General features: G+C 44.4%; 1 protein-coding gene across 3 annotated transcripts in view; it reads right to left on the reverse strand.

The window, feature by feature from the left end:
* Positions 1–12,159, reverse strand: part of MAP2K4 (mitogen-activated protein kinase kinase 4) — a 79,101-nt gene that overhangs the window by 24,518 nt on the left and 42,424 nt on the right. For all 3 annotated transcript variants that reach the window (XM_043473917.1, XM_043473934.1, XM_043473927.1), the window contains one exon: positions 6,168–6,342. In XM_043473917.1, the coding sequence (XP_043329852.1) occupies positions 6,168–6,342 (175 nt within the window). The remainder of the gene's footprint in view (positions 1–6,167; positions 6,343–12,159) is intronic.

The following is a 12,159-nucleotide window of genomic DNA, read 5'->3' on the forward strand; positions in this document are numbered from 1 at the left end:
TAATGAGGACACTGGAAATGCAAGCAAAGATGAAGCCAACTATAGTACCTAAATTCTCTTATAATTTGAATGTTTAGAAATCAAATGTGTTGATAAATGCCTCATGTCACAAGAAATTTTTATTTATTGATATCAAAAACTTAAAAGCTAGATAAGGCGCGACTTCCCTGGTGGTCCAGTGGTCACGACTCCGCGCTTCCACTGCAGGGTGTGCAGGTTCAAGGCCTGGTCGGGTAGCTGAGACCCCACGCAGCCACGGGGCATGGGATCTCGGGCAGACTCCTCTCCACAGAGACCAAAGAGGGACAGAGTGAGGGTTCGACAGCATTTCATTTAAAATCAAACAATGAAGAGGATAAGGATTTCTTAATCAATGTAATTGGAATAAACATATTTTCAAAGTGTCTACTTTCGACAAACACCAACACTTCTATGCCAGACGTGCAACCTCATTCATGAAGCTTTCCCTGACAAACACCCCTCCTAAGGTTCGTATCTGAGAATAAAATACAAAGGAGACTCGCCTGCCACTCAGTGGCTACCTTCAGATCAGCCTCAGTGAGGTGAGGGCTAGGACAGCAAGGATCACATTCAGATCCCCAAGGCCCCCTGGATTCTTGCAAACATTAGATCCTTACAAAGAAATATGCTGCTTTCCCAGCAGCAACGTCTAGAATGCACTTCAGATGCAAAGGTGGAAACCCCAGAAACCACCGCGGAGTCAGTGGGCTGCCCCCTTCCTCTGAGCTGCAGGAAATCCTAGGCATTCTTAGTTTCCTCATTTCAAAACAAAGATTCTCTGCCCCACAGAGGCAGCAAGAATCTCAGCCTTCGCTGCTAGTCTTCTAAACACACCACACGCAAAAATGTCCCTGATACCTCACAAAACTGTCACTAATAAGGTCAAAGCAGATGGCAACATTAGCCAACACAAACCATTTTTAAAAAAGGAAAAAAAAAAGTATTTGTTACGCTGATCACAAATGCAAAACTGCCTTTAATGTCAAGGAATAACAAATTGTGTGTGTTAAATCATTTGTTTTAAATTATGAAAACACACGCTTTCACTAAGGCAGGAACAAAGAATACTAATTCTTAATTGCAAAACCACCCAAGTCCTTCCTCACCGAGGGATCAAACAGGCGTCTTACCACTTCTGCACTGCCAGCTGGGTTCTTCACCACCAGCGCCACCTGGGAAGCCCATCTGAGTCCTTAGAATCTATGTAATAAACTTTCAAATGTATATTGATCAAATTAATAGCAGGACCTCCCCTTCTTCTCACTGAGGATGCTGAATTCCTTCTACGTATTTCTGCTGTGCATCATCAGACAACTTGTGAGATCAGTTCCAAAAACACGTACTACCACATCATGGGACGAGCTGCTCTGAGGACAAGCTTGATATGTCTTGACAAGTGTGGTATCATCTTCCCCTTCACTAATGACATCACCCAGATGTAAAGAGCACACTGTTAACCTCACCACTGAAGTATGTAAGGGCCTGAAGATCATAAATGACAGATCACCACTTTGCCAGCCATGACAATACAGTGAGACAAGAGAGAAATCTGATACACAGTTTCAGAGGCATGACTGTGAGACAACAAAGAATGGTAGAAAATGTGCAGAGGTATATCAAACATCATTCCAGATAATCCTCACTTAAGAGAGAGGTGTGGTAAGACAGCTGCTTCTCCAAATAACTATTTTATACAAGCTGGGATACAGTCCTACATCACAATTCAGTCGGGTCAGTCAAGTGAAAACAAAGGCTTTCAGAAACTAGGTATCCAGAATCCTCAAAAACACTGAATGGCTGATTAGATTCACCTACAGCGACCATTTCCAAACCATCCCACCTGGACACCAAAGGTTCCTCAGAGCTGTTGCCCCGGGGGCTTCTGATGCGGACAGGCATCACAACACACACCAACCAGAAGAGCACAAACACATCACAACCCCGCTCCATCACAACAACCAGAAGAGCACTAATGCTGTCTACTGTATTTGCTGGGGGTTACATATAATTCTGTTAACAGAAAGAACCCACAGTCAGCAAAACACTAGGAGCAACAGCAAAAGAAACCGTGCACATGAGGCGTTCTAGCCCCACAGCACCAGGGACTGGGGGGCGGGGCGCACAGCCCTGCCACTTCCTTGGGATCTGCCCTCCCAGGAAGCGCTCCACTGATATGTTTCACTCACAACACTCAAGCAACATTAGCAACATGAAATCATATGGGGCAATCAATTTGGTCTTCCTAATAAGCCTCCTGATCTAACCAAATAAGAGCTTCAGACACTGGAATTCAGTCTCAATTCAAAAAAAGATAACCATGGCTTCTGCATCCCACAGGTGATCTAGATAATCAAATACTACCACTGTGGGCCCTTGAGAATCAACAAAACTGCCAGAGGTGGCAGGGAAATGAAACCCAGCCCTGCTCTGCAGACCCCCACCTCCTCCCACAGCAGCCCCGTCCACACAGGAGGCCTGCAAGTGAGCCTACTTGGCCCAGGGAGGGCGGGGCTGTGGGTGCTGACACCGCGCGTGGAAGCTCTGGCCCTTCCCAGCAGGCATCGGGTTAACCTAGGTCTCAATTCTAGGTCAGGGACACTGGCGTCAAGAGCCGAAGACCAAGGAGAGGCAGGAATGCAGGAATCAAGATCAGGTTACCAGCTCAGGGTCAGGAACAATTAAACCAATGCAACAGGAGAGTTGGAAGAGTACAGAAAAACACAGGGTGGGAGGAACACCCAGGCAGACCACCAAGAAATGGAAAACACCTGAAACCCTTCAATGTACGTACGGTCACATCACTAACTCGGTGTGGCCTATGCAGCAAATTTCAAAGAGCTGGTCTGTTTTCCCGATCAATTCAAATAACTTTTCAATTAGAAGACTCAAAGCTCATCTTAACAATGACAATCCTAACATCTCCCACCAGACCCAATGGTCAGATCAGGTCCATTCTTCACTGAGATGAGAACCTGACTTCCCTGTTAACCCCACTGCCTTCCATCTTCACTCTCTTTTATTCCCTCTCCCTCCCATTTTCATTCTTTCCTACTCTCCCTACAAACAAGAACCGGGCAGGCTCCTTTAAGAAGTCAATCTGGACCTACCAACAGGGCAGTGGTGGTCCAGGCCAGCATGAGGTCGCTCCTCCAGCCCTCGGGTGGTGATCCTAGTTAGCCGTGCCTCCCCACTCCAGCCACAGACAGCTCCTCTTCTTGATTCTTCCCTCCGGTGTCCCTGGATTTGCCTGGATCAGATTCTGATCATCTGGGACTAACTCCGCTGGGGGTTTCTCCCAGATCTGAATTTCTCTAACCCTGATTGCTTCCTCAGTTGTTTGGTCTGAACTCTGGGCTCCTTCCCCATGACAACCAGCCCTGCCAGAGAGCTAAGCAGACACCTACTTCCCTCCCAGAGGATGGTGACTGCGTGTCTCATGTGTTCATCTAGTGGTTATTGCACCATCATGCAAACTGGGGCATGAAATGTTATTGCAGAGGATGCTGATCCAAGCCCAAAGGGCCAGTGTCAGAGGATGTCCTTCCTGACCTCTAAAAGACCCTGTGGCAATACATTCCCAAAGTGCATCAGACGACAGTGTACAGTTACTTCAAGTGGCTGTCTGCTGATCCAAGCCCAAAGGGCCAGTGTCAGAGGATGTCCTTCCTGACCTCTAAAAGACCCTGTGGCAATACATTCCCAAAGTGCATCAGACGACAGTGTACAGTTACTTCAAGTGGCTGTCTCATTTCCCCGACATCAAGGAGGACTCACAGGAGTGTGAACCACTATCTCACAGTTCCTTTAAATCTCCATATTCCTCTTCTCAGAGCTAAACCCAGTGCGTGATCAGGAATAGAGCCGTCCATGTGAAAAAGTCACACCTAAATCCTTAATCACGCAATGCTTCTGTGTATCTGTACTTGTCCATCTGGTCTGTGAGCTGAAGTGAAGAGTGAATAGACTCTCGGGTATGAGGAAAAGCTAAGTATTTTCAAAGAGACCAACAACAATACATTTTAAAATGTGCAGTTATGGCATGCATCAGTCATCAAACAGGTGTCAATTTTTAATTACATGAATGCACAAACACTCTTCCATTATTATTTGAACTCACAGATTCCAGTCGTTACACCCCATCAATACCCTGACTGGAATGTCACATTACCCAGTTAAATGAAAGCATGGCCATGTCTCATTTTTTCCTTCTTTTTAAATTGCCCTCCCAGCAGCCCCAATGCTAAACTATCATGCTTGCTCAAGAATTCAAGGTGATAAAGAGACAGTATCACCTGGTGAGTACAGATGTGACAGGCATCCATCTGTAGGTCCCAAGACCACCTGATAAATATTTCTCAAAGTCAGACGATGAATGGCAGATAGTTTCCTATTTTCACTCTTAAATTCTTTCAAAACTTGAGTAAGCATTATACAGTTGCAAATGTTAGCAAATTAACATTAAAATCTTCAGCATCAAAATGAAGGAACTTCTTTGTTTTCCTTTAAAACTTATTAACCATGGCTACAGTCTATCCATGTTACCAAAACAGATTATGATGCTGATCAACAGAGTGAAGCACAGAACAGCACAAACTGAAAAAAGCAGGACATAATTATTAAAAGTACCTTCCCTGGCAGCTGGGAGAAAAGTCTAGAACTTTAGTTTACAGCATAGTTTTCCCTTCAACCTCTGCCACGTAAAAGTGAGTGTCACGCACGGACAGTACATAAGGACAATGCAACGCTTGTGCAGAGCAGTCTAAATAAAATGACTTTCTTTCCACTCACACAACAGTGCACAGCATAGAGAGAAGTTGTTTTACATTCCAAGGAAAACAACATTTTAATTCAACAGATAATCCAAAGCAGAGGTTCCAGCCTGTGCGTATTGAGAGGTCTGTGGTTACATGCAAAATGTTGTATATGTAAGCATCTTCCCAAGAAAAAGTCTATAGTTCTCACCACACTGTAAAAGAAATACTGCCAAAAACAGGTTAGGCTCCGTAGGGAGAATCCTAAGATTTCGCCCCACCATCAATTTTTCATTAGTTTTACACAACCCAGCAAAGAAAACTGCTTAACAGTGAAGGAGGCTAAAAGAGTAACACTTCACTCACAATAAACTTCAATACAGGAAGCATTTTTACATTAATGTGACACAAATCCACTTCCAAAAGTCAAGCAGGAAACAGGCAACTCCTCTCATCAAGTCATTTTGATAACCTTTCAAATCGGGGGGCTAACAGAAAGATGATTCGCTTAGACTGTCTGCAAATTCATTCTCAATTCTTACAAACTAGGAAAGTATTTGTTCCCGTAAGAATTTTAAGTTTGATGAGAGTGTGGCCTTATCTCATGTTTCCCTTTTTCATTTTAAATTGCCCTCAGCCATCATCAATTTTCCTGAAGTATCTTACAGAGAGGGAACATTCAGTTAAAAATCTGAATGAACAGATGAACAAACTACACTGACATGGGCCTGTTGGGGAGTCAGGTGGAAGCCATCGGCTCCTCCCAGGTGCCAACGTCAGCCTGCCAGGTACCGTGTACGGGCCAATCTGCACGTGTGGCCACTCACGACAGTCACAGTACTGACAGACATGACAGCACCATCACAGAGGACGCGTGTCAGCACACCCCGCGGGGGCCTACGGAGTGGAGATGAAACACACACAGAGCAGCCGAGCCGGTCAGGACCGAGTAAGGTTGAGGTTAGTGGCAACAGCATGTGCGTGGTTTCCGGGAAACCGTCAGTGAGCCTGCTGTTAGCCCTAGCCCCGCACCCCGCCCAACCCAGAGCGCAGCCTCCTCGTCCGGCTCCCGCCTGGCGCCCCGCAGCACCGCCCAGGTCCCCAGGGTGCGGCCGCCCGACCAGAACTCACCTTAGCAGTGGAAGGGCCTGAAGTTCAAAACACATTAATGCATCATGCCAGGGGTGCAGGGAACATGCACGGGTCACAACTCACGTTTCCAGAGGGGAGAGAACATGCCGGCAGTGAAGACCACCACCCGCAGGAGAACTGGGAGGAGAGCTGTATGAGCCCCACGCATGCCCAGGACAGCAGGAACAGAGCAGTGGTACTGCCGCCCCCAGACACTCCATCTCATGGATTAAAGTACCCAAAATAATCACGGGCATCACCTACTTTAACTGCCATTATTTGCCCACTTGGTTTGTGGACCATTTTGTTGACAGAACCGTAAGCTCCTCGTCCAATCTCTCCGAGGTCTTTCAAGTCCTCTGCAGTGAAATCCCAGTGCTGCTCAGGGGAGATCTTCAGTTTTCCTGACGACTCAATGCTGTGGGTTCTCAGTCTCTCTCTGTTAAAATATTAGGAAGCAATTTTTCCACATTTTAAATAGGCTTTGACTTTTTCTTTTTTAGCTAGCACTGATTAATGCGTGGGAAAATTTCTTTCCTCATTAGTTACTAAAACAGTTTGAGCTCCAGGTTTCTGGGGATTTGTTTGTTCATTTGTTTGTGCCATTTTGGTTTTTCATACCAAGTTAAGAAAGGCCTAAACTTAGGGAGTTGACAAACACAGCTTTAATGGGACTCATAAAGCCAAACTTCCATTTGTGGAAGAAACTCCTATTGCAGACCAGTTTCATTTCTAAATACAAGATCTTTTCCAGACTTTGCAAAACTGCTTTATCAAATGCAGAATCACAGGTGCTATGAACCTCATTTTCAAAAATCTCTTATCCTGCTTGACCCAACATGGATTATTCCAGGTCCTCGGTCCTTAATACAGCTGTCCACAAACTCTGCCACCCATCAGAAGCACCTGGGGAGATGTATTAACTCCCAATGCCCAGGCACCATTATATGGCTATCAAATCAGAATATGTGGGCACAGAGGTCAGAAAACAGGAGTATTTTAGGACACCCAGGTGATGCCAGCAAAGTTTGGGAACTAGCACCTCAGGGTACTGCCCTGCTCCTGTTAACGCCATGCTGTGGAAGGAGAACAGTTAAACAGCTAGCCGGCTGGCTCCAAGAGGAACACTGCCACGTGAGCCTCTCAGTCCTTGATGAGCAGACAGAGCAATGGATAGAAAAAAAAGATTCATGGACAGAAGAACTCACTTGTTACATATTTTCATTAAATAAAAAAAGCACCTCCAAAATGGGAACCGGAGATCAAGTATTAACTTCTAACTATACTTTGTAAAAACCCAAATCCAGTGAAAAATGTTACATCAATCGTGTTTTTCAGTTTCTCTCTTGCACACACACCCATGTGTAGGAATGAACTGCATCAAACCAGAGTGCAGCGGACATAAAGAAAAAGACTCCATTGAATATTATCTACAGTTTTTCCATTTCATATTAAATGATCAGAAACTTTTAAAACCTGATCTAGTGATACAAGTAAGAACATGATTGGTTATCTCTTTCTTCTTCCAAAATTTAGGAAATGTTTTCTCAGATTAGCACAACTGTGTTTTATAGTTACTTTTAAGCTTCTCATGTACTTAGAATTTTAAAATCACTCTCCCAGAATAATCATTTATACCAGCATTAATAATAACTGAATCAAGGTTATAGTTAAAAAGTTAATACATTTTGTCTAAATAAAAACTTAGTAAACCAGCATTCCAGATGCCAGATTCTCAAACCATAACTTTAGTAAGTCCTAGTACCAGCTTTCATCCATACAAGTTCTTTTTAGTTTACAAAACAGTTTCACCAGTACTATATATACCTAGCATCTTGAGTCACAGGAAGCCCAGAAACCAGTGGCATAAGTGACCATTCAGGTGTGAAGCTTGAACTGCCTAAGATGGAATCAGATCTAAGCAAGTGGGTCTCTACCTACTTTTCCACTGAAGTAGGTAGGGATTAAGCCAGGAAATATTCTAACATAAAGAAGTTCCATATATAATGACTACTGTTCTGTGACCACTGACAAGAAAATCTCTACGGCTCAGTTTAATCACTGGTGAAATAGTCAGCACTGGCCTACTGCTGAGGGTCACGGCAGACAAGCTCTGAGGTGGTGCCTGTGACTCTACTTTCCCGGGATTCACATCTCTAGGTAAGCACCTCTCTTTGAACACAGAGGGGACCTGTGGCTTGTTTCCAGCCAACAGAACACAGCAAAGGCTAGCACTCATGATTACACTGTACCACGTAACATTTACCATTAGCATTCCTGAGAAATGAAACGAATATTTCATTGCTACATAAAGTCACACAAAAACAACAGTTATAATACTGCCACAAAGATCAAATTTTAGAATTATGGAATATCTCTGCAAACAGTTTAGCTTATTGTAGGCCTGCTGTATGGCTTCTGGATAAGCTCCTTTTTTTCTTTTTGAAAGTGAACACATTGACAGATAAGGGATGTGGGTTATCTTCTCGGGCTAATGAAAACATTCACAAATTGAGTAAGGTGACAGATATACAACTCTGAATATACTCAAAGCGATAGAATCATACAGCTTAAATGGGTGATACCTCCTCAAATAAAGCTGCTGAAAGAAAAAGATGAACAGAAGGACGTGATTTTTACCCAGAGATCCACTTTCTCAGACAGGAAAAGAGCTATGAAAATCACAGAAAAACATGCTACAGTTATGCCATCCACAAGGCGGGGGGGGGGGGGGTGGTGGTGGTGGTGGTGGTGAGCACCGTAAATTTGTTTTCTATGTTACTCTGTTTCTATTTTGTATATAGATTCATTTGTATTATTTCTTTAGATTCCACACATGCGTATATTTGCCCTTCTCTGTCTGACTTACTTTAGCAAGTATAATATTCTCTAGATTCACTCAGGGTGCTGCAAATCGCAGTTGTTTATTCTTTGCCATGGCTGAGTAAGCCAACCATCTGTTGATGGGCACTTGGGTTGGTTCCATGTCTTGGTTATTATAAATAGTGCTGCTATGAACCTTGGGGTGCACGTATCTTCTTAAATTAGAGGGTTTTTTCCTCCAGATATATACCCAGGAGTGGGACTGATAGATCATATGGTAGCTTTTTTAGTTTTTTAAGGAATCACCATACTGTTTTCCACGGTTGTGACACCGATTTACATTCCTACCAACATTATACGAGAATTCCCTTTTCTCCACACCCTCTCCAGCACTTACTACTTGTACACTTTTTGATGATGGCCATTCTGACAGGTGTGAGGTGATACATCATTGTAGTTTAGGTTTGTGTTTCTCTCATAATTAATGATATTGAGCATCTTTTCAAGTGCCTGTTGGCCATCTGTATGGCTGAGTACTTTCTCTGATAACTGTTCTTTGGGACAGAAACGAGCAACTTGTCCTTTAATACTGAATCATCACTACTGTATTTTAATTACTGTCCCTTCTTTGACCCAGACTAATCTATGAGTTTCTGAAATCCTACTGATGCCTAAAAAGTCAAAGAACTGTGACATAATGCTCTGGAGCATAATCAGACTGGGCACGGAGAAAAGTTTTATTTCTATCTAATGTGTCTAATCGGAGAAGGCAATGGCAACCCACTCCAGTACTTGTGCCTGGAGAATCCCGTGGACAGAGGAGCCTGGTAGGCTGCAGTCCATGGGTTCTCTGGGAGTTGGACATGACTGAGCGACTTCATTTCCACTTTTCACTTTCATGCATTGGAGAAGGAAATGGCAACCCACTCCAGTGTTCTTGCCTGGAGGATCCCAGGGACAGGAGAGCCTGATGGGCTGCCGTCTATGGGGTCACACAGTCGGACACGACTGAAGTGACTTAGCAGCAGCAGCAGCAACGTGTCTAATAAAGCTGCCCATAGCTTTGTACACAGGAGGGTGGGCTTGTTTTTTTAAAGACACAGAACTGCACAGCCAAAGTGACCTGGGATGGCTGTAGCGCCACACCCCACCACCACGTCTATTACATACAGGGTTTTGCTGTGCAAATTCAGCAGCAGGACAAGCACCTGAATCCCTTCTTCCAACCGGATTACCCATTCCCCCCTGCAGCCTCACAGGCAGAAGAGAAATTTAAGGAAGGAAATCAATCATAATGGGAGAAAAGCACTATGAACAATTCCGTGTACACTCTTCGCATTTGCCTGTGCTATTACACAGTGACCTGCTTCCTGCTTTACAGATGTCGCTGAATGCACTGTTGACGTGAGTGTAACTACATGGGCCACGTGGCTGCATCTCACTGCCTGGGGAGTCTGTCTGCGCTGACCATGCAGGACCAGGGGCAGGAGCCCCCTGGGCCGGGCCCACAGCACCTTTTCCCTCAGGCCAACCTGAACGGTGGCTAGATCACTCTTTAAGAGGCGTTTTGATCTATTACTCTTAGAGTCGGATGTTCTTAGCTGTTCGGTAAACAACTGCTTCTTCTTTGGTTAGCCACCTGAGATAACATCCCCTTAACTACAGCTCTCTACATGGGTATTTGTTTTGTTGTTGCTGCTTCTGCTATGCTGTACTAAGTCACTTAGGCAGTGTCCAACTCTTTGCAACCCCATGGACTGTAGCCCTCCAGGGTCCTCTGTCCATGGGATTCTGCAGGCAAGAATACTGGACTGGACAGCCACGCCCTCCTCCAGGAGATCTTCCCGACTCAGGATCGAACCCTCATCTTTTACATCTCCTGCATTGGCAAGTGGGTTCTTTACCACAAGCACCACCTGGCAAGTCCACTGCTCCTGCTAAAAAATTCTTTTTCTGTTAACATCCCTGTCAACCCTTTGTTCTATACTGCACATATTTCTCCAGGGTGCTGTTTACCTTCCAACTGTATTTAAGAAATTACATATGCAAAAAAATGCAGTAATTGAGGCATTTTAGAATCAATCATTCCCACCACATTCTTTTGCCATCCTGCAGTATCATCTAAGTTCACTTTCACATGCAATATGGATTTCACTCCACCACTAGCACTGTCTTTTTTTTCTCATGAATCACCCTTTTCAGTAATTCTGTTGCCTATTTATCCAAATTTGTTCTTTCCTCAATAGTTTCCAATCCTTTTTAAGAAGTGCCATGATTTCTTCTACTTTATTACAAATACTAATATCATCCACGTGAGACGTGATTTTGAATGCTATGCAATATCATATTCAGAGATGCTCTTTCTCAAAGCATCGAAGATATGATTCCCTAATTCCATACCTCTCCTCCCATCTCACAATGAGTATCTTATGAAACTTGTGTTCAGGGTACTATGGAGCATCAGGAGACAGACTGACAACTAAAAAAACAGACGATAAATGGAAAGGTCCTGAAGACCCTGGACAGCAGGCAGCAAAGGGCAGTGAGCACTGGGAGACAGGAAGTACACAAGCTGAGCCCTACAGCGCCCCAACCTGCTGCCAAGAGAAGACTGCACAGACTGCAACACAGGGAGGGCAGGCTCAGGCAGACCCTCACGTGGAGGTGACGTGTCTGCGAGTCTGGGGAGACCGGTTCTCCAGGTAGTGTTGAACAAGAGAGCTGCACAGAACCCCAGAGACACGCAGGTGGGGGGGGTAGTCCCTGGATCAGCACAAGCTTATGAGGAACCTATATAAGCCTGAGGAAAATGCTGCCCAAAAGCATTACAGGGAAGGATATCGAAGCTCATACAACAATCCCTGCCCACAAAGTAGAAAACTCCATATTCATGGGGGATTCAAGAAAGTACACAGGAAGGATCCGGTCTCACCTACCAAAGCTAAAGAGTGAGACCCAAAAGGATCCAAGTATTTCTGAGTAACTTAACCAAAGAAGAAAGCTCAAAAATACTAAGATATAAAAACACCATGCATTCCATATCTGGCACACAATATAAAATCAAGTATGCAAAGAAGCAAGATACTAGGAACCATCTCAAGGAGAAAAAGCAATCAACTCAAAGTGACCCAGAGATGACAGAGAGCCAAGAATGAGCAGATAAGGACAATGAAACAGTGCTTATGACTGCATTCCATGTGCTCAAGAAAAAGAATGGAGAGAAGAACCAAATCAAATGTCTAGATGTAAAAACCACAAGGGGGCAGGAGGAAACTTTGGGGATGATGAACATGTCTGCCTTCTTGCTTGTGGTGATGGCTTCATGGGCACATACAGCAAAACCTAGCAAACGTACACTGTACATACGTGCAGATTATTCTGTGTCAGTTAGCCCTTGATAAAACTGTTGAGAGGGAGAGAGACAGACTGGCTT

This window comes from Cervus canadensis, chromosome 1 (genome assembly GCF_019320065.1).
Source record: "Cervus canadensis isolate Bull #8, Minnesota chromosome 1, ASM1932006v1, whole genome shotgun sequence".
Classification (NCBI taxonomy): Eukaryota; Metazoa; Chordata; class Mammalia; order Artiodactyla; family Cervidae; genus Cervus; species Cervus canadensis.